The sequence below is a fragment of the Natator depressus genome, chromosome 2 (genome assembly GCF_965152275.1).
Source record: "Natator depressus isolate rNatDep1 chromosome 2, rNatDep2.hap1, whole genome shotgun sequence".
Classification (NCBI taxonomy): domain Eukaryota; kingdom Metazoa; phylum Chordata; order Testudines; family Cheloniidae; genus Natator; species Natator depressus.
Genome location: NC_134235.1, coordinates 265,251,952 through 265,275,767, shown reverse-complemented (window position 1 = coordinate 265,275,767; position 23,816 = coordinate 265,251,952). Strand labels below are relative to the sequence as shown.

Sequence of the window (23,816 nt, the reverse complement as noted above, 5' to 3'; positions counted from 1 at the left end):
CAAATAGAGAGGAATAATCACTTCCCTCGATCTGCTGGCAATCATAGAATCATAGAATATCAGGGTTGGACGAGACCTCAGGAGGTCATCGAGTCCAACCCCCTGCTCAAGGCAGGACCAATCCCCAACTAAATCATCCCAGCCAGGGCTTTGTCAAGCCTGACCTTAAAAACCTCTAAGGAAGGAGGTCCCACCACCTCCCTAGGTAACCCATTCCAGTGCTTCACCACCCTCCTACATTAAGGATCTACAACCTATCCTAAAGGATGACCCAACACTCTCACAAATCTTGGGAGACAGGCCAGTCCTTGCCTACAGACAGCCCCCCAACCTGAAGCAAATACTCACCAGCAACCACATACCACACAACAGAACCACTAACCCAGGAACCTATCCTTCCAATAAAGCCCGTTGCCAACTGTGCCCACATATCTATTCAGGGGACACCATCACAGGGCCTAATAACATCAGCCACACTATCAGAGGCTCGTTCATCTGCACATCCACCAATGTGATATATGCCATCATGTGCCAGCAATGCCCCTCTGCCAAGTACATTGGTCAAACTGGACAGTCTCTACGTAAAAGAATAAATGGACACAAATCAGATGTCAAGAATTATAACATTCATAAACCAGTCGGAGAACACGTCAATCTCTCTGGTCACGCGATTACAGACATGAAAGTCGCTATTTTACAACAAAAAAACTTCAAATCCAGACTCCAGCGAGAAACTGCTGAATTGGAATTAATTTGCAAATTGGATACAATTAACTTAGGCTTGAATAGAGACTGGGAGTGGCTTAGTCATTATGCAAGGTAGCCTATTTCCCCTTGTTTTTTCCTACCCCCCCCCCGACGTTCTTGTTAAACCCTGGATTTGTGCTGGAAATGGCCCACCTTGATTATCATACACAATGTAAGGAGAATGGTCACTTTGGATAAGCTATTACCAGCAGGAGAGTGAGTTTGTGTGGGGGGGGGGGGGGGAGGGTGAGAAAACCTGGATTTGTGCTGGAAATGGCCCACCTTGATTATCATACACATTGTAAGGAGAGTGATCACTTTAGATAAGCTATTACCAGCAGGAGAGTGGGGTGGGAGGAGGTATTTTTTCATGCTTTGTGTGTATATAATAAGATCTTCTACACTTTCCACAGTATGCATCCGATGAAGTGAGCTGTAGCTCACGAAAGCTTATGCTCAAATAAGTCTCTAAGGTGCCACAAGTACTCCTTTTCTTTTTGCGAATACGGACTAACACTGCTGTTACTCTGAAATCTAACACCCTCCTAGTGAAAAAGTTTTTCCTAATATCCAACCTAAACCTCCCCCACTGCAACTTGAGACCATTACTCCTCATTCTGTCATCAGGTACCACTGAGAACAGACTAGATCCATCCTCTTTGGAACCCCCTTTCAAATAGTTGAATGGGGGGGGCGGGGTTGATAGTTGCTTTCTTCTCTTCTGCAGACTAAATAATCCCAGTTCCCTCAGTCTCTCCTCATAAGTCATGTGTTCCAGTCCCCTAATCATTTTTGTTGCCCTCCGCTGGACTCTTTCCACATCCTTCTTGTAGTGTGGGGCCCAAAACTGGACACAGTACTCCAGATGAGGCCTCACCAATGTCGAATAGAGGAGAACGATCACGTCCGTCAATCTGCTGGCAATGCCCCTACTTATATATCCCAAAATGCCATTGGCCTTCTTGGCAACAAGGGCACACTGTTGACTCATATCCAGCTTCTCGTCCACTGTAACCCCTAGGTCCTTTTCTGCAGAACTGCTGCCAAGCCATTCGGTCCCTAGTCTGTAGCGGTGCATGGGATTCTTCCATCCTAAGTGCAGGGCTCTGCGCTTGTCCTTGTTGAACCTCATCAGATTTCTTTTGGCCCAATCCTCTAATTTGTCTAGGGCCCTCTGTATCCTATCCCTACCCTCCAGTGTATCTACCTCTCCTCCCAGTTTAGTGTCATCTGCAAACTTGCTGAGGGTGCAATCCACGCCATCCTCCAGATCATTAATGAAGATACTGAACAAAACCGGCCCCAGGACCGACCCTTGGGGCACTCTGCTTGATACCGGCTGCCAACTAGACATGGAGTCATTGATCACTACCCGTTGAGCCCGACAATCTAGCCAGCTTTCTATCCACCTTATAATCCATTCATCCAGCCCATACTTCTTTAACTTGCTGGCAAGAATACTGTGGGAGACCGTATCAAAAGCTTTGCTAAAGTCAAGGAACAACATGTCCACTGCTTTCCCCTCATCCACAGAGCCAGTTATCTCGTCATAGAAGGCAATTAGATTAGTCAGGCATGACTTTCCCTTGGTGAATCCATGCTAACTGTCCCTGATCACTTTCCTCTCCTCTAAGTGCTTCAGAATTGATTCCTTGAAAACCTGCTCCATGATTTTTCCAGGGACTGAGGTGAGGCTGAATGGCCTGTCATTCCCCGGATCCTCCTCCTTCCCTTTTTTAAAGATGGGCACTACATTAGCCTTTTTCCAGTCGTCTGGGACCTCCCCCGATCGCCATGAGTTTTCAAAGATAACAGCCAATGGCTCTGCAATCACATCCGCCAACTCCTTTAGCACTCTCGGCTACAGCACATCCGGCCCCATGGACTTGTGCACGTCCAGCTTTTCTAAATAGTCCCGAACCATTTCTTTCTCCACAGAGGGCTGGTCACCTCCTCCCCATGCTGTGCTGCCCAGTGCAGCAGTCTGGGAGCTGACCTTGTTCGTGAAGACAGAGGCAACAAAAGCATTAAATACATTAGCTTTTTCCACATCCTCTGTCACTAGGTTGCCTCCCTCATTCAGTAAGGGGCCCACACTTTCCTTGACCTTCTTTTAGTTGCTAACACACCTGAAGAAACCGTTCTTGCTACATTTAACGTCCCTTGCTAGCTGCAACTCCAAGTGTGATTTGGCCTTCCTGATTTCACTCCTGCATGCCTGAGCAATATTTTTATACTCCTCCCTGGTCATTTGTCCAATCTTCCATTTCTTGTAAGCTTCTGTTTTGTGTTTAAGATCAGCAAGGATTTCACTGTTAAACCAAGCTGGTCGCCTGCCATATTTACTATTCTTTCTACACATCGGGATGGTTTGACTATTCCCGATCACCTTCCTCTCTTCCAATCAGTTTTGCTCATAATTTTTCTCAATTTGCCTAGCACATACTCTGAGTTTCTGTTTGTCTAATAACCCAGCACAGGAATTGCCCGAAAGAGCAAAGCAGTGATCCATCAACTCCAATATCCTGTCTCTGAGACCTGATGTTTCAGGGAAGGTGCAAGAAGCCCTGCATGAGAGATGTGGAATAACTTATTCAAAGGGGAAGTATCTTCATAGCCTCTGCGCGTCTCAGGTTGGCTTATGTTCTGAAGCAAGATGTATATCCCTTGTAAAAAAAATTACACTATTGAATGTAATTTTATATTCTTATTACCTGTGTGACTGTCTAATCCTTTTTAACTTATTATGTTCTTGGGCTCAATGACATACTGTGGCAGTGAGTTCCACAGGCTAGTTACATGCTGGGAAAAATCATTTACTTTTATCAGTTTTAAACTTATCTTTCAGTTTTGTTGACTGTGCCCTTGTACTTATATTATGAGAAAAGGTAAGAAGCTTGCCCGATTTACTTCTCTATACCATTTGTTATCGTTCAGGGGACTGGACTAGATGACCTATTGAGGGCCCTTTCAGTCATACACTTCTATGATTTTATATCATTGTCTTGTCCCCTTTATTTCATTTCCTGCATAAATTAAATAGTCCTCTTTTTATTCTCTGCTGACAGAGAAGTTTCTTCAGGCCTCTAATTGTTATCTCCAGTCTCTGAGCCTCCTCTCTTTCTGCTCTAACTTTTTTTGTAGCTAGGATGACCAAAACCAAACACCATATTCCAGGTGAGAGCATGCCATTGATTCTGATTGGAATATTTTCTGTATTATTCTCCATCTCATGTTTTACGCATGCTAATATTTTGCTATCTTTCTTGGCGGCGGCGGCGGCATATTGGACAGGCCACTGTGGTGTCTAGGCTTTTTTCCTGAATGGTTCCCTCAGTTAATTTAGAACCCAGCAATGTATGAAGACTTTTGTGGCAAAATCTGCAGATTAAAAATCAGGGCTCAACTCCTTTTCCAGATAAATAAATTAAACAATACTTCTTTTTGCGAATACAGACTAACACGGCTGCTCCTCTGAAACCTCTCCTTGCATGGATTCTTCTGGCACCATGCTCCATTGTTAGCCTTTAGCTAAAAGGAAAATGGACCACTTATTCCCCTTATCATTTATTTACTTATATTGTGGTAGTGCCTAGAGCAGGGGCAGGCAAACTTTTTGGCCTGAGGGCTGCATCGGATTTCTGAAATTGTATGGAGGGCCAGTTAGGGGAGACTGTGCCTCCCCAAACAGCCAGGCATGGCCCGGCCCCCGCCCCCTATCCAACCCCCCGCTTATCGCCCCCGACGGCCCCCCCAGGACTCCTGCCTCATCCAACCCCCCCTGTTCCCTGACGGTCCCCTGCCCCATCCACCCCCCCCGCTCTCGGTCCCCTGACCGCCCCCAGACCCCCCGCCCCTAACTGCCTCCCGCCGCCACATCCAACTCCCCCCTCTCCTTCCTGACTGCCTCCCTGGGACCCCTGCCCCATCCAACCACCCCTTCTCCCTGACCGCCCCTGGACCCCTCGCCCCTAACTGCCCCCTGCCCCTAACTGCCCCCCACCACCCCATTGAACTCCCCCTCTCCTTCCTTACTGCCCCCACGGGACCCCTGCCCCCATTCAACCTCCGTTCCCCACCCTCTGACCACCCCGACCCCTATCCATGCCCTGACCACCCCCTGAACTCCCTTGCCCTCTATCCAACCCCCCCCACTCCCTGCCCCCTTACCACGCTGCCTGGAGCACCAGTGGCTGGCAGCGCAGCTGCACCAAGACAGGCAGCTGCGCCGTGCAGCACAGAGCACTGGGTCAGGCTGGGCTCTGCAGCCCCGCCGCCCAGAGCATTGCGCTGCACGGCGGTGTGGCTGTGGGGAGGGGGGACAGCCTCCCGGGCCAGGAGCTCAGGAGCGGACATGGCCCGCGGGCCATTGTTTGCCCACCTCTGGCCTAGAGACTCCGGTCCATTGTGCTAGGTACTGTACAAATGAATGAAACAAAGAGTCCTTGCCCCAGAGCACTCAAAGTCTAATTTTATGACCAGGTTGATAAGCAGACAAATGTGGTGTGGAGGTTGGTCAAGGGGACAAGGTAACAGATGGGTATGTTTGCATAAATTAGCAGTCTCAGTGTCTAGCCAATACTAGACACTAGCAGTGATTAGTAGGCATCATGGCAAAAAGAAATTTTAAAGAGGGATTTAAAAGAGGAGAAGGTGGTGGACTTACAAATTTTAACATGGAAAGCTTCCATGCACAACAGACTGTGTGGGGAAAAGCACAAAGATACTTATGGGAAAAGCAGGTAATCCGAGCTGGTATCAATAACATTGCAAGAAGAAATTTGATTTGACAGCTGGGGGGGACAAATGAGCGACGGGCTTACACAAGAAGACATCATTTGCATTGATGCTGACAAAAAACTTGACAACAGTTAGGCTGCCGGTATGTTGTGGCCACTGCCTCTCACTAATATTATTTCATTGTTTCCTTGTACTCCCCCATCTATCTGCATCCATCCTTTGTCTCTTGTCTTAGGCTGACCTTATAAACTCCTTGGGGCAGGGACCATCCTGTTGTACTGAGTTGTACAGCACCTAGCACTGTAGGGATCCTGGTCCATGACTAGGACTCCTCAGCACTACAGTTATGCAAATAATAAATAGCCAGAAGACGGTTGTGTTTGAAAAGGTGGAGAAGGGGGACCAGTAAAGGGACACAAAAAAGGAGGGTGAATAGGTCAGAAGCACAGGACAGGAAGATAAACCTCTCAGCAGAATTTTGAATTAACATAATGAGGCCTGGGTTGGCAGTGTCAAGGCCAGAAAGGAAGAGATTACAGGAATCAAAGTGCAATGTGACAGTTGCTTTGACAAGAGCTTTGGCAGTATGTACCAGCCAAAAAAGCTGGATCTTTGAGAGGCTGTACAAGAAGTGGCTAGATTTAGATACTGCCTGTATACATGGGTTGAAGGAGAAGGCGGAGTCAAAGATGACATGCAGACCAGAGAGCTGAATGAGATGAAGGACTGTGGTAGTATTCACAGACAGAAAAAGGGAGAATGGGAAAAGAGTATTATTAACTCACTTTTGGCCAAGCTGAGCTTAAATAATGGCTGGGCACCTTACAAGGAGATGTCAGAAAGATAGCCTGAGAGGCAGGATTGGATAGAGAGAGACAGTTTATCAACAGACAAGTAGATCAGCACAAAGATGGTAATTAAAGCTATGCTTATGCATAAGAGCACCTAGAAATAGTATAAAAAGAAAAGGAGGACTTGTGGCACCTTAGAGACTAACGAATTTATTTGAGCATAAGCTTTCGTGAGCTACAGCTCACTTCATCAGATGCATTCAGTGGAAAATACAATGGGGAGATTTATATACATAGAGAACATGAAACAATGGGTGTTACCATACACACTGTAACCAGAGTGATCACTTAAGGTGAGCTATTACCAGCAGGAGAGCGGCCGGGGGGGCGGGGGGGCACCTTTTGTAGTGATAATCAAGGTGGGCCATTTCCAGCAGTGTGCAGACAGAAGAAAGGAGAGGAACAAGGATAAAGCCTTGGGAAATGCCCACAGAGAAGGGTGTAAGACATTGAAGATGTTGAAGAAGATATGAGGGAGAGAGAACCATAAGAAGATAGGAGACTGAAAGTTTGAGAAGGACCCGATTTAAAGGCCTTGATATTTGGCTGAGAAGAGGTAATTAGTGAAAGCAATTTGGGTGAAGTGGACAGGGTAGAAGCCAAAGTGTGTGAAAGATGGAAACAAACCTTTCTCATTTGAGAGGATCTGGACATGGAGCATATTTTCAGAGAAGATCAGGTGAATCAAGAGTCTGATAGTTTTAGGGAAACACTGCAAAACTTTCCTCTTCAAAAAAGTCTTTATACCATAGCAAGTATGGTGCCAAATATCAGAGGGGTAGCTGTGTTAGTCTGTATCCACAAAAAACAACGAGGATACTTGGCACCATGCAAGGCACTGAATTTAGCCATACAAAGTGGAAATCCATCAACTTCATGAAAAAACTCACATGGATACAGACAGACATCATCTTCCTGTCCAAGTGCAAACAGATGGATATCATTAATGGCTATTAGCCAGGATGGGTAAGGAATGGTGTCCCTAGCCTCTGTTTGTCAGAGGGTGGAGATGGATGGCAGGAGAGAGACCACTTAATCATTACCTGTTATGTTCACTCCCTCTGGAGCACCTGGCATTGGCCACTGTCAGCAGACAGGATACTGGGCTGGATGGACGTTTGGTCTGATCCAGTATGGCCGTTCTTATGTTCTTACCAAATGGACTGAAGGTAAAAAATCCATTGCAATTGACATACTACGCTGACTATGGTGAGAGACTGTGCCACACACCCTCAAAGAAACTGAGGAACCACCTGATCAGCATCCTGTACAGCAAACAGGAGCAGATCAAGAATGAGCTCTCCAAACTGGAGACACTCATACAAAACCAACCTTCCACACAAACTACCGCGTGGCTGGACTTTACGAAAATGAGACAAGCCATTTACAATGCACACTTCACTTCTCTACGGAGAAAAGAGGACAGTAAACTATCTGAACTCCTACATGCCACAGGGGGCTACAACGGTAGTACCCTTAACTCACCTAACAATATTGTTAATCTATCCAACCACATACGTAGCCCGGCAGAAGAGTCTGTCCTATCTCAGGGACTCTCTTTCCGCCCCACCACCCCCACGCACATAATACAGTTCTGCGGTGATCTAGAAGCCTACTTTCGCCGTTTATGACTCAAGGAATATTTTCAGCACACCACTGAACCCTGCACTGACCCACAGGAACCCTCCTACCAACACTACAAAAAGAAGAATTCTGCATGGATTCCTCCTGATGGTCGAAATGACAGACTGGACTTCTACATAGAGAGCTTCTGCAGATGTTTCACAGGCTAAAATTGTTAACAAACAGCATCACTTGCCCCATAACCTCAGCTGTACAGAACGCAACGCCATCCACAGCCTCAGAAACAACTCTGACATTATAATTAAAGGGGATGACAAAGGAGGTGCTGTAGTCATCATGAACAGGTCGGATTATGAACTGGAAGCTTCCAGGCAACTCTCCAACACCACATTCCACAGACCACTATCCTCCGATCCCACTGAGGAGTACCAAAAGAAACTACACCATCTGCCCAAGAAACTCCCTGCTATAGCATGGGAACCAATCTACACAGACACACCCATAGAACCATAAACAGGGGTATTCTATCTGCTACCCAAGTTCCATAAACCTGGAATCATAGAATCATAGAATATCAGGGTTGGAAGGGACCCCAGAAGGTCATCTAGTCCAACCCCCTGCTCGAAGCAGGACCAATTCCCAGTTAAATCATCCCAGCCAGGGCTTTGTCAAGCCTGACCTTAAAAACCTCTAAGGAAGGAGATTCTACCACCTCCCTAGGTAACGCATTCCAGTGTTTCACCACCCTCTTAGTGAAAAAGTTTTTCCTAATATCCAATCTAAACCTCCCCCATTGCAACTTGAGACCATTACTCCTCGTTCTGTCATCTGCTACCATTGAGAACAGTCTAGAGCCATCCTCTTTGGAACCCCCTTTCAGGTAGTTGAAAGCAGCTATCAAATCCCCCCTCATTCTTCTCTTCTGCAGACTAAACAATCCCAGCTCCCTCAGCCTCTCTTCATAAGTCATGTGCTCTAGACCCCTAATCATTTTTGTTGCCCTTCGCTGGACTCTCTCCAATTTATCCACATCCTTCTTGTAGTGTGGGGCCCAAAACTGGACACAGTACTCCAGATGAGGCCTCACCAGTGTCGAATAGAGGGGAACGATCACGTCCCTCGATCTGCTCGCTATGCCCCTACTTATACATCCCAAAATGCCATTGGCCTTCTTGGCAACAAGGGCACACTGTTGACTCATATCCAGCTTCTCGTCCACTGTCACCCCTAGGTCCTTTTCTGCAGAACTGCTGCCAAGCCATTCGGTCCCTAGTCTGTAGCGGTGCATGGGATTCTTCCATCCTAAGTGCAGGGCTCTGCGCTTATCCTTATTGAACCTCATCAGATTTCTTTTGGCCCAATCCTCTAATTTGTCTAGGTCCTTCTGTATCCTATCCCTACCCTCCAGTGTATCTACCACTCCTCCCAGTTTAGTATCATCTGCAAATTTGCTGAGAGTGCAATCCACACCATCCTCCAGATCATTTATGAAGATATTGAACAAAACCGGCCCCAGGACCGACCCCTGGGGCACTCCACTTGACACCGGCTGCCAACTAGACATGGAGCCATTGACCACTACCCGTTGAGCCCGACAATCTAGCCAGCTTTCTACCCACCTTATAGTGCATTCATCCAGCCCATACTTCCTTAACTTGCTGACAAGAATACTGTGGGAGACCGTGTCAAAAGCTTTGCTAAAGTCAAGAAACAATACATCCACTGCTTTCCCTTCATCCACAGAACCAGTAATCTCATCATAAAACTCCTGGAAGCCCCATCATCTCAGGCATTGGCACTCTTACAGCAGGATTATCTAGCTATTTGGACTCTCTCCTCAAACCCTACGCCACCAGCACTCCTAGCTATCTTCGAGACACCACTGACTTCCTGAGGAAACAACAATGTACTGGTGATCTTCCTGAAAACACCATCCTGGCCACCATGGATGTAGAAGCTCTTTACACCAATATTCCACATGAGGATGGACTACAAGCTGTCAGGAACAGTATCCCCGATAATGTCATGGCAAACCTGGTGGCTGAACTTTGTGACTTTGTCCTCACCCACAACTATTTCAAATTTGGGGACAACTTATACCTTCAAGTCAGAGGCACTGCTATGGATACCCATATGGCCCCACAGTATGCCAACATTTTTATGGCTACTTAGAACAACACTTCCTCAGCTCTTGTCCCCTTGCACTCCTCCTTTACTTGTGCTACATTGATGACATCTTCATCATATGGACCCACGGGAAGGAGGCCCTTGAAGAATTCCACCTGGATTTCAACAATTTCCACCCCACCATCAACCTCAGCCTGGACCAGTCCACACAAGAGATCCACTTCCTGGACACAACAGTGCAAATAAATGATGGTCACATAAACACCACCCTATACTGGAAACCTACTGACCGCTATATTTACCTACATGCCTCCAGCTTCCATCCAGGACACATCATAAGAACATAAGAATGGCCATACTGGGTCAGACAAAAGGTCCATCCAGCCCAGTACCCTGTCTACCGACAGTGGCCAATGCCAGGTGTCCCAGAGGGAGTGAACCTAACAGGTAATGATCTGGTGATCTCTCTCCTGCCATCCATCTCCACCCTCGACAAACAGAGGCTAGGGACACCATTCCTTACCCATCCTGGCTAATAGCCATTAATGGACTTAACCTCCATGAATTTATCCAGTTCTCTTTTAAACCCTATTATAGTCCTAGCCTTCACAACCTCCTCAGGCAAGGAGTTCCACAGGTTGACTGTGTGCTGAGTGAAGAACTTCCTTTTATTTGTTTTAAACCTGCTACCCATTAATTTCATTTGGTGGCCCCTACTTCTTATATTATGGGAACAAGTAAATAACTTTTCCTTATTCACTTTCTCCACACCACTCATGATTTTATAGACCTCTATCATATCCCCCTTAGTCTCCTCTTTTCCAAGCTGAAAAGTCCTAGCCTCTTTAATCTCTCCTCATATGGGACCCATTCCAAAGCCCTCAGCATTTTATTTGCCCTTTTCTGAACCTTTTCTAATGCCAGTATATCTTTTTTGAGATGAGGGGACCACATCTGTACGCAGTATTCAAGATGTGGGCGTACCATGGATTTACATAAGGGCAATAAAATATTCTCCGATATCACACGATCCATTGTCTAGCCAAGCCCTAAAATATAACCGCATTTGCTCCAATCCCTCAGACAGAGACAAACACCTACAAGATCTTTACCAAGCATCTTAAAACTACAATACCCACTTGGGGACGTGAGAAAACAGATTGACAGAGCGAGACAGGTATCCAGAAGTCACCTACTACAGGACAGGCCCAACAAGGAAAATAACAGAACATCACTGGCCATCACGTACAGCCCCCAACTAAAACCTCCCCAGCACATCATCAACGATCTACAACCTATTCTGGAAAACGATCTCTCACTCTCACAGATCTTGGGAGGCAGGCCAATCCTTGCTTACAGACAGCCCCCCAACCTGAAGCAAATACTCACCAGCAACTACATACCACACCACAGAAACACTAACCCAGGAACCAATCCCTGTAACAAACCGCATTGCCTACTCTGTTCCCATATCTACTCTAGCGACACCATCATAGGACCCAACCACATCAGCCACACCGTCTTGGCTCATTCACCTGCACATCTACCAATGTGATATATGCCATCATGTGCTAGCAATGCCCCTCTGCCATGTACATTGGCCAAACCAGACAGTCTCTATGTAAAAGAATAAATGGACACAAATCAGACATCAGGAATGGTAACATAGAAAAGCCAGTAGGAGAACACTTCAATCTCCCTGGACATTCAATAACAGATTTAAAAAAAACTTCAAAAACAGTTTTCAAAGAGAAATTGCAGAGCTACAATTCATTTGCAAACTTAACACCATTAATTTAGGCTTGAATACGGACTGGGAGAGGCTGGCTCACTACAAACACAATTTTCCCTCTCTTGGTATTGACACCTCCTCATCAATTATTGGGAGTGGACCACACCCACCCTGACTAAATTGGCCTTGTCAACACTGGTTCTCCACTTGTAAGGTAACTCCCTTCTGTTCATGTGCCAGTATATATATTTATGCCAGTATCTGTAATTTTCACTCCATGCATCTGAAGAAGGGGGTTTTTTACCCACGAAACCTTATGCCCAAATAAATCTGCTAGTCTTTAAGGTGCCATCGGACTCCTCATTGCAAGAATGACATTCAGAGTATCGATATAGAATCATAGAATATCAGGGTTGGAAGGGACCTCAGGAGGCCATCTAGTCCAACCCCCTGCTCAAAGCAGGACCAATCCCCAACTAAATCAACCCAGCCAGGGCTTTGTCAAGCCTGACCTTAAAAATATCTAAGGAAGGAGAGTCCACCACCTCCCTAGGTAACCCATTCCAGTGTTTCACCACCCTCCTAGTGAAAAAGTTTTTCCTAATATCCAACCTAAACTTTCCCCACTGCAACTTGAGACCATTACTCCTTGTTCTGTCATCAGCTACCACTGAGAACAGTCTAGATCCATCCTCTTTGGAACCCCCTTTCAGGTAGTTGAAAGCAGCTATCAAATCCCCCCTCATTCTTCTCTTCTGCAGACTAAACAATCCCAGTTCCCTCAGCCTCTCCTCATAAGTCATGTGCTCCAGTCCCCTAATCATTTTTGTTGCCCTCCGCTGGACTCTTTCCACATCCTTCTTGTAGTGTGGGGCCCAAACTGGAAACAGTACTCCAGATGAGGCCTCACCAATGTCGAATAGAGGGGAAAGATCACATCCCTCGATCTGCTGGCAATGCCCCTACTTATACAGCCCAAAATGCCATTGGCCTTCTTGGCAACAAGGGCACACTGTTGACTCATACCCAGCTTCTCGTCCACTGTAAACCCTAGGTCCTTTTCTGCAGAACTGCTGCCGAGCCATTCGGTCCCTAGTCTGTAGCGGTGCATGGGATTCTTCCGTCCTAAGTGCAGGACTCTGCACTTGTCCTTGTTGAACCTCATCAGATTTCTTTTGGCCCAATCCTCTAATTTGTCTAGCGCCCTCTGTATCCTATCCCCACATACCTCAAACATCCCCCTCAACTAACAAATCAACCAATCAACCCCACCCCAGCAAGAGCTTTTACCCCAAACAGAGAGGAGAGCCACAGACTTCAATAAATCCATTTGGGACTTTCTTATTGCCGTTGATTTTACATGAATGGGTCTCAGATACTATGGTGATGATCGATTGCTCAGATAGACAGACAGAGATCAAGGCAACAATTGCAAATGGCACGTTCAATTATGTGGGGGGAGCAAGGGAGATGGGACAGTGCTTGAGGAGGCAGGTAGGGTCAAGGGTTACTTTTTATGATAGGGAAGATTAAGCTGTGCTTATGTTGTAAAGGGAAGAAGCCTGGGGAAAGTGAGAGATTCAAGAGAAGGGCAAGGGAGGAGATGAGAGCGTAGGTGAAGGAGATAAGCAAGCAAGAAGCAATGGGGTCACTGAGGCAGGTCTACAGGTTAGAGGAGAACAGGCAAGAAGCCTCAACTTCATTGATAGGGGATAAAGGGGTGAATAGGGCAGAGGAGGTCCTGTCAGATCTTGAAACCAGGGAAAAGCTGCACTAAAGCAAGTCACGGTGCAAAAGTGTCTACACCAGGGGCTTGGACAACTATAGCTACACAGTCTGATGGCTGAAATCCCAGTGCAGAAAAGGAAATAATTTCCTTATACCCTTCTTTGACAAACTACATCAAAGGCTCTTTGAAAGTCCTAATAAACAATGGAAATCAGTTCCCTTGTAACCACCATTTTGTCAACATCCTCAAAAATTTCAAACATTGAAGAGACCTGATTCTCCTTTACAGAAGCCAATTTTTCTCTATCACACCATGTCCACATACGTGTTTTATAATAACCATTTCAGCCAAACAGGTATCCCTAATCCTCTGACTGACAGAAGCTGTGACTGTATGACAGTGGAAGGATCACTGGACAATTGCCCTGTTCTGTTAATTCCCTCTGAAGCCTCTGGCACCAGCCACTGTCAGAGACAGAATACTGGGCTAGATGGACCATTGGTCTGACTCAGTGTGGCATTCTTATGTTCTTTAATCTTCCTAGTACCATAGAAAAGTGAATTAGTCTGGAATTACAAAAAGAAACCTTGGAAACTGTAAAAAAAAAAAAAAAACCACACACCCCATCTGTCCATCCACCCGCCTGCCTTCCACCAGACCATCCTTGCATTCTCATCCACACCCAGATGCCCACCCATCCACCGCCAGGCCACCCTGCAAGCCTGCCACACGCTACCAAGTCACACCCATGTGCCCATCCACACACCCATCTGCTGCCAGGCCACTCCTGAGTGACAGACTGTGAGCTCACCAGGCTGCCCCCATAGGCCAATGCACCTGCGACCAGGCCACCCCATATGCCTGATTATCCACCTCCAGGCTGTCATAGAATCATAGAATATCAGGGTTGGAAGGGACCTCAGGAGGTCATCTAGTCCAACCCCCTGCTCAAAGCAGGACCAATCCCCAACTAAATCATCCCCAGCCATCTGCTTCCAGGCCACCCCCAGATGATTCCCTGCCTGCTGCCAGGCTGCTCCCACCTGCCAGGCCACCCCCGCATGTCCACCCACCCCAAGTATTCCCATCCACCTACCTACCACCAGGCCACAGCTGCATGTCTGCCAACTGCCATACCACCCCCGCATGCCTGCACATCTGAAACCCAGATGCCCCTGCCCACATGCCCGCTCACTACCCCCCACCACCAGGCCACACCTGCATGTCCACCCACACGTGCACTGCCAAGCCACTCCACAGGCCAGACCAATATATCAGGTGTATTCTCACAATATATTCCTTAACTAGTTCTGTAGGACACAAGTACAATGGTCACCATCTCTCAGTTCTTACACAAACAGCATACCACTTCAATGTCCCTAGCCTTGCAGATCTCACTGTATCTAATGTTTGTAAATTACAAATTACACTGTAAACAGCCAGGATTGGCATATCCTGAATTATGGAGACACTTAGGGAATCTGAAAAGTGAGCACTTAAGATTCCTGTGATCTTGATATAGAAGCCCTCAGCTGATGTCTTGGAAATGTCATAGCAGGGAGACCTCAAAAGAGAAAGTTCACATGATCATTGAAATTCATTCAGCATTTGTACTCTTACGACTTTCCAGTACTCTGATGTTTGCTAAATTTAAAGTCTCCTTAAGAAATCCCAATGTCATAAGCTGTGATTGTTCTCAATCACTGGCAGGAACATCTGCAGAACATGTTCTCCAATAATGGTGGGATAGGGGCTTGCAATTCCCCATAAATGGAGAGCTTGAGTGTCAGGAGGTCTCCAAACACTGTAGTAATCTTATAAAGATTTAATGATTCCTTAAAGCATAGCACCCAAACCATCTAAGATTCCCTAACCAATGAGTGCCTATGGACTGCTAAGGACCTTCAGAGCTAATCTCTTAGAACCCCTCAAAGCCACCTGTTAGGTAGCCAGAAGATACAGGAGAGCTAAGTATAAGACAAGTACCAGAGGCAGCACCATTCAAGGCTTTACTGGGCTTTCATCAGAATTAAAAAACAAACAACACACAAAAGTTTGACAACAGAACCAAGTGTCCAATGAGCCCATTAGGGTCAGAACCAGTTCAAACCCTGCACTGTGATCAGGTTCAAAAGCAAACCATTCACCATTCATGGAGAGTCAAGAGCAGAAATTGCAGCACACATTCCCCCAAACCCAACCCTGTATTATCAATGACTCCGTGCATGTTCTGGGGGCTTCACAGATCTCTGTGTTCTAGCTATATGGCATTTCGCCGAAGCCCCCAGAAGATATTGTAGGGGCTGCTTTCAGCCCACCACAGAGCCTCCAGTCTCCACTCACTCCTCTATTCAGACCAAGCCAGCTCACTAACTTTCCCGACTCACCACCCCATGGACCAGAAACTCAAAAAGTTTGCTTTTCGTAGCTTTGCGAGCCCCTCCTGTAACTTCATCTGTAGCCATCAGGGTCTGCTCAGCCTCTCTCACTCTCTCTCTTCCTCTTTCTTTCCCTTTTCTGCCTTTTTCTCCAACTCTCCCCTCTGAGTCCTGCTGGGCTCTCACACTTCTAATAGAGCTGAGTGGGGAGGGGGCCCCTTCAGGGCTTTCCTGACGGCCCACTCACGCTAATCCTCAGCTGCTGCATTCCTCAACTGATAAGCCAGAAATAGTTTGTGCTGCCGGGTTCTCTGTGTTTACTCTGCAGGGACAGAAAATCCAGCTTTTTAAACCTCTCTGTCCAAACAACAGAGATAAGCAGGAGGCAAACTGAAAACACGTCTGAGCTTTTTAGTAGCAGTACGGCAACCTCTCCTCCTCAGCATGAGGGGATGGCAGATTCTGAGCAATGGGATGGGGGGGCAGGGCTTCGGCAATGACATGAAACTCAGTCCTCACAGAGAGATTTTTCCAGTTGGAAAATGCACCAAGCAAGCAGTGAGAAACAATGGCTTTCCCCTGCTCCCACTACTCCTCCTGCACTGTATTTCCAGGCCTTTTCCCCAGAGACCTGGCAGGCAGCACACACAAACATTCACTGGCAGCATTTCCAGCAAATGAGACTGAGAACTAAGCCCTTTAGACAAGAAAGAGAAATAGCAGGAGAGAGAGAGAGCTGGGAAAAAAGAGTGAGTGAGTGTGTGTGTGCGTGATAGAGAGAGACAGAACAGAAAAATGACACAGAGAAGGGGAGTCTGTGAAAAAAGGCATGGGTGTAGCATAGAGCTAGTGACTGGGGCATGCTGCTTGATTTGCTGCTCCCCTTCTACAATGCCCCCATAACCTTGCCAGGGTGACCTGCCCTTATTCTTACATACTGGAGTGACAGACACCTCAAAGGTGATTGATGGGCACAAACAATAACACCATGGGTGCCATTAAGCATAAATATCAACCCAGGTGTAACAAAAAGCCTAATGTAAACAAGAAAGCATGTCTTCCCCAGGAAATAAAAGCTGCATACTATGGGAAACATGGAGTATACCTGCCACGCCCAGTTAAGTGAAAAAGAAGAGATGGGTAAAGTAAAAAGACATTGACTATGGATTTTACATATGTATGCAGTGTTGTTGTAGCCATATCAACCCCAGGGCATTAGAGTGACAAGGTGGCTGAGGTAATATAGATTTTACAGCCCATTTCATACTGCAGATGCCCTAAGACTTCTCCCAGCAAATGAGTTAGACACTGGCAATTCAGTGGCTGTAGACAAACATAGCAGCCATTCCCTACTCAGCAGGGCTGGCTCTTCCATAATGGTAGAATGGACAGTGGTGGCCTGGGGCAGCAATCTGCTTACTGACTGCTTCTTGCATGTCTGCAGCTTGTGAAGGGTTGACATTTTGCTGTTTGCCTACCACAGCAATACAGGAGATGTTGCCAGGTTACAAGAGGGGTTTATCCTATTCTTCAGCTGGAGATTCTTGTTTAGGGGCTAAGAATTGTCTGGTCAGACTATGAGCAGGGAAATGACCTGATCTCAAATATATCACTGCCTAGACCATTGTACTGAGAACCAAACCCACAGAGGAAATACTGGTTTCAGAGTAACAGCTGTGTTAGTCTGTATTCGCAAAAAGAAAAGGAAAGGAGTACTTGTGGCACCTTAGAGACTAACCAATTTATTTGAGCATAAGCTTTCGTGAGCTACAGCTCACTTCATCGGATGCATACTGTGGAAAGTTCCGATGAAATGCATCCGATGCAGTGAGCTGTAACTCACGAAAGCTTATGCTCAAATAAATTGGTTAGTCTCTAAGGTGCCACAAGTACTCCTTTTCTTTTTAGAGGAAATACTGAGTAAGCTGGAACTGAGCAGCAAGTCACAGGCATCTCTGGGTTAATGTATCAATTCCCCAAATCCCTCAGGCCCTCACATACAGGGGAAACAGGACTTCTTAACTCTTCAGCGTGGCCCTAACCCAAGCACTAGTATCCAGGGATCTCTGCAGGAATACCAGAAATGCTAGGAAGATGGGATCTTCTGTCAACTAGCTCTCTCAGAAGAAACCTGCCCAGCAGACCAGCATGTCTTCATCCAGCAGATCACCCATTCCTGAGATATTGTCTGTGGCTTAGACAAAACACACCCGTGATCTGGTTTCAGACAACTGTGTGTCTCCTCCATTTTTGGTGAGGCAGCATCTGGCTTGTATCTCTTCAGTCTCATCTCCCTTTCAGGTCCCAAAAGCATACTGAAATGCATGGGCCATCCTTTCTAGCCCTTTGTCTAGCCCTTTGTGGTAGCACAACAAACACTGCCAAGTCCTCATCACAAAACACATCCATCTCTGGTTGCTGCCATCTTTGGGGAAATCACCAACTTCAGTAGCAATAGGATTATTTTCAGAGTAACAGCCGTGTTAGTCTGTATTCGTAAAAAGAAAAAAGAAAAGGAGTACTTGTGGCACCTTAGAGACTAACCAGTTTATTTGAGCATGAGCTTTCGTGAGCTACAGAAGTGAGCTGTAGCTCACGAAAGCTCATGCTCAAATAAACTGGTTAGTCTCTAAGGTGCCACAAGTACTCCTTTTCTTTTTTCTTTTTACGAATAGGATTATTGAAACATCTCTCTCTAAAGGTATTCCTATTATTTCTAATGTGGATCCCAATCAGTGCCCATTTTATTAATCAGTATACCAATAACTAACACAGAGTTAATTAACCAAATCCAGACTGGATGCCTTCCTGTAAGATACATTAGCCAACAAATGACTGGACTCAATGCAGGGGTAATAGGGTGAAATACACTGGTCTGTGCTATCCAGGAGGTCAGACTACATGATCTAACGGTCCCTTATGGCCTTAAACTCTATGAATCTATTAACAGTTCCAGCCTCAGAGAGATCACAATATCAGATATAAAAATCTCCTAATTCATTCCCATCTTCTGTATGATTGGATGGGAGCTATAAAAAATAACCCTTCTAATATAGTTTCCCCCTTATATAATCAAATATATCTACACACGAAAGATAAATACATCATTTACACAGACAGACACACAAATATACAGGCAGATACAAAGGCTCAACACACACAGAGGATATTAAAACTGCTGTCACTCAGCCACACGGCAAGACATGAGGTTGCAAAGACACAGCTCTCCAGAATCAGCCTAGCTGATGTAAGAAAAGACATTTATTGTCTAGCTCCTCTGTTTCAGGTGTTTATAGCACTCCCACAAGTTTATGAATAGACCTTCACCCCAATGCCACAAAAAGCAGAACCTCATCCAAATCTATTTATCATAAACGCACCCCCATCCCTACTCAGCCCCCGTCACTGTAGTATTTGAGCTATGAATGTGTGAAAAGAGTGTCTTGTGGTGTAGGGCTACGCCTTGCCTCAGCCAGTGCTGGCTGCTGCAGCAGTCAAAACAGGAATCCCCCTTAATGTCCCCCCATCTCTCCTTCAGTCACTGAAGCACCAACAGCACCAAATGGCAACGGCTTTTCTCCCAGCAGTGCAGGCAGGGAGAGCCAGGGAGCAGGAGCTAGTGGTCCCACAGCTGGAGCACAAAGGCAGCCTGGGCCCCTGACCTGTGGTGAGCCTGGAGCCGGGATGTGCTGTACACATTCCTTCCCAGCAGGACGCTGCCTGTGAGCACTGGGGTCCCTGGAGCAGATGAGAGCCAGCAGAAGGAAGCGAGCATGCTCAGTGAGCAAACTCTCTCTGTGAAGGTCAGCCCCTGGCCTAGCTGCAGGACTCAAAAGGCAGCAGCTGGAGGGAGGGAGGGAGAGAGAGAAGGAGGGTGAGGAAGGATGGACTAGGAAAGTTAACTCCTTCTGTCCCAGAAAACATGGCTTGTGCACCTCACAATGACCTACTCTCATAGCACACACCAACCCCCTGAGAATGCCCTGAGTGTCCCTATTCCCACAGAGTGGGACCCGCAGGAGGCAGCGCAGGGTCTCAGTGCCCAGGAACAAGGAAACCATTCACGCTCAGACAGAAGCTGGAGACCTGGAGTGTTCTCTGTGGAGGCCTTGACAGAGACAGAGAGAAAGCTGCAGTACTCTGGTGGGGAGAGGGAGGGAGAAGGAGCTCACAACCTTATCTGTGGGAGAGGGAGTAGGGAGATCCCCATCCCCATAGCATTCTCTAAAGCGGGGAAGAGACCCTCCTCCCCCAGTGTACACTGTGGGATACAGGGAGAGACCTGTCTTGCCTGGGGGACACACGGAGATCAAACAAGCTTTGCACCCACCTTGTTTTCCTGTTCCTTTTACTAATCGCTTTTTGGCCCCTATGTGAAAGCATTTTAGTAGTCTGAGGAGCAGTAACAGAGACACCTCATTCCCTCCATCCTCCTTCCCTGGGCCCAGTCTTTCCTAGAGTCGTAAGTCCCCAGACCTGGGCCTTTCTTATCTAAAATATAGATATAAAGCAGAATCTGGGATATTTTAAGGACATTTTGACACGCTTATTTAGAACTGGATGTGACAAATCCACTCAGGAGGAGTCTGAAAAACACTCACTATAGACAGGTTTCAGAGTAGCAGCCGTGTTAGTCTGTATTCGCAAAAAGAAAAGGAGTACTTGTGGCATTTTTTAGAGACTAACCAATTTATCTGAGCATAAGCTTTCGTGAGCTACAGCTCACTTCATCAGATGCATGCAGTGGAAAATACAGTGAGGAGATTTATGTAGACACAGACCATGAAAAAATGGGTGTTTATCATACACATTGTAATGAGAGTGATCACTTAAGATGAGCTATTACCAGCAGGAGAGTGGGGTGGGGGGAGAGAAAACCTTTTGAAGTGATAATCAAGGTGGGCCATTTCCAGCACATTTTCAGGAGTTAACAAGAACGTCTGAGGAACAGAGGCAGGGTGGGAAGGGGGGAATAAACAAGGGGAAATAGTTTTACTTTGTATAATGACTCAACCACTCCCAGTCTCTATTCAAGCCTAAGTTAATATGCCATCATGTGCCAGGAATGCCCCTCTGCCATGTACATTGGTCAAACTGGACAGTCTCTACGTAAAAGAATAAATGGACACAAATCAGATGTCAAGAATTATAACATTCATAAACCAGTCGGAGAACACTTCAGTCTCTCTGGTCACTCGATTTCTGACCTAAAAGTGGCAATTCTTCAACAAAAAAACTTCAAAAACAGACTCCAACGAGAGACTGCTGAATTGGAATTAATTTGCAAATTGGATACAATTAACTTAGGCTTGAATAGAGACTGGGAGTGGTTGAGTCATTATACAAAGTAAAACTATTTCCCCTTGTTTATTCCCTCCCCCCCGCCACTGTTCCTCAGACGTTTCTTGTTAACTCCTGAAAATGTGCTGGAAATGGCCCACCTTGATTATCACTTCAAAAGGTTTTCTCTCCCCCCACCCCACTCTCCTGCTGGTAATAGCTCATCTTAAGTGATCACTCTCATTACAATGTGTATGATAAACACCCATTTTTTCATGGTCTGTGTGTACATAAATCTCCTCACTGTATTTTCCACTGCATGCATCCGATGAAGTGAGCTGTAGCTCATGAAAGCTTATGCTCAAATAAATTGGTTAGTCTCTAAGGTGCCACAAGTCCTCCTTTTCTCTTTACTCGCTATAGAATTTAAGCTTTCGTTAAAAACAAAACAAAAGTTTAGTCCTTATGGTTATGAAAGAACCTTCGGATGTGACCACAATGCAACACTGTCTGCCTGAGTCTGTAGACAGGAACACAGGACGTGCAGTATCAAATCAGACTGGTGGCACATGTAATTCAATATTCTATTTCCACCAGTCTCAGATGCTTAAGAGGAAGGTATCCATTATGGCTTTTGTTTTGGGGTTTTGTTTGCTATGTTATGGAATAATTTCACAAGTTAAATTTGTTCTTAATCCAGTTTGTGGTTGGTTTATTTATTATGCCCTGAAGCAGAAAGGGATTAGATCTCTATATACATTTTTACCCTAATTTAACTGTAATTATTCTCATTCATTCTAGTAATCCCCCCAAAAAAATTAAAGATAAATTAAAAGAAAGTCAAACCCTCAAAAGTTAGGGAACACCATAAGAATGGCCATACTGGGTCAGACCAATGATCCATCTAACCCAGTATCTTGTCTTCTCACTGTGGCCAATGGCAGGTGCTTCACAGGGAATGAACAGACCAGGCAATCATGGAGTGATCCGTCACCTGTCGTCCACTCCCAGCTTCTAGAAGTCAGAGGCTACAGCCACCCAGAGCATGGGGTTGCATCCCTGACCATTTAAGCTAATAGCTATTGATGGACCTATCATCCATGAATTTATCTCATTCTTTGTGAACCCCATTATAGTTTTGGCCCTCACAACATCCCCTGGCAATGAGTTCCACAGGTTGAATGTGCATTGTGTGAAGAAATACTTCCTTTTGTTTTAAACCTGCTGCCTATTAATTTCATTTGGTGACCCCTAGTTCTTACCTTATGAGAAGAAGTAAATAACACTTCCTTAGTCACTTTCTCCACACCATTCAAGTTTTTATAGATATCTGTCATATTTCCCCCCTTAGTCATCCCTTTTCCAAGATGAAAAATCCCAGTCTTTTAAATCTCTCCTCATAGGGAAGCTGTTTCATACCCTTAATCATTTTTGTTGCCCTTCTCTTGTATCTTTTTTGAGATGAGGTGACCAGAACTGCATGCAGTATTCAAGCTCTGGATGTACCATTGGTATATATCATGGTATTATGATATTTTCTGTCTTACTGTATTATCTATCCCTTTCCTAATGGTTGCTAACGTTGTTAGCTTTTTTGACTGCCTCTGCACATTAAGTGAATGTTTTCATAGAACTAACCACAAAGACTCCACAATGGGTTTCTTGAGTGGTAACAGCTAATTTAGATCCCATCATTTTGTATGTATACCTTTTATTATGTTTTCCAATGTGCATTATTTTGCATTTATCAGCACTGAATTTCATCTGCCATTTTGTTGCCCAGTTACCCAGTTTTCTGAGATCCCTTTGTAACTCTTCACAGTCTGCTTTGGACTTAACTATCTTGTATAATTTTGTATGTCTGCAAATTTTGCTACCTCAGTGTTTAGGCCTTTTTCCAGATCATTTATGAATATGGACACCACTCTCTCGCCATTATGAAAACTGATCTTTTATTCTTACCCTTTGTTTCCTGTCTTTTAACCAGCTACTGACCATGAGAGCACTGTCTCTCTTATCCCATGACTGCATAGTAAGAGTCTTCTGTGAGGGACCTTGTCAAAGGCTTTCTGAAAGTTCAGGTACACTATATCCACTGGATCACCTTCTACACATTTGTTGACCCCCTCAAATAATTCTAATACAGTGATTTTCAACCTTTTTTCATTTGCAGACCCCTAAAAAATGTCAAATGGAGATGTGGACCCCTCTGGCAATCTTAGATAGTCTGCGAAGCTGCAGAGGGCCGCGGACCACAGGTTGAAAACCACTGCTCTATGGTAACGACAACCTTTCACAGGCCCCTTAGACGTAGCCTGCGGACCCCCAGAGGTCCATGGACATCAGCTTGAAAACCACTGTTCTAATAGATTGGTGAGGAATAGCTTCCCTTTACAAAAGCCAGGCTGACACTTTCCCAACAAATCGTGTTCATCTGTGTGTCTGATAATTCTGTTCTTCACTATAGTTTCAACCAATTGGCCTAGCACTGATGGGTTGCCTCTAGAGCCTTTTTCAAAAATTGTTATCACATTAGCTCTCCTCCAGTCATCTGGTACAGAAGCTGATTTAAATGATAGGTTAACATACCACACTTAATAGTTCTGCAATTTCACATTTCAGTTCATTCAGAACTCTTGGGTGAATAC

General features: G+C 45.7%; 1 protein-coding gene across 9 annotated transcripts in view; it reads right to left on the bottom strand.

The window, feature by feature from the left end:
- The window catches only part of SMARCD3 (SWI/SNF related BAF chromatin remodeling complex subunit D3), a 245,590-nt gene that overhangs the window by 140,966 nt on the left and 80,808 nt on the right, over positions 1 to 23,816 (bottom strand). Inside the window, exon 1 of one of the 9 annotated variants that reach the window (XM_074946672.1) lies at positions 19,551 to 19,686. The exons of 5 other annotated variants lie outside the window; for them this stretch is intronic. In XM_074946672.1, the coding sequence (XP_074802773.1) occupies positions 19,551 to 19,587 (37 nt within the window). In that variant the 5' untranslated portion in view covers positions 19,588 to 19,686. Of the gene's footprint in view, positions 1 to 15,897; positions 16,228 to 19,550; positions 19,687 to 23,816 lie in introns of those variants that run through there. 3 more of the 9 variants (XM_074946675.1, XM_074946676.1, XM_074946668.1) reach the window with 3 other exon arrangements.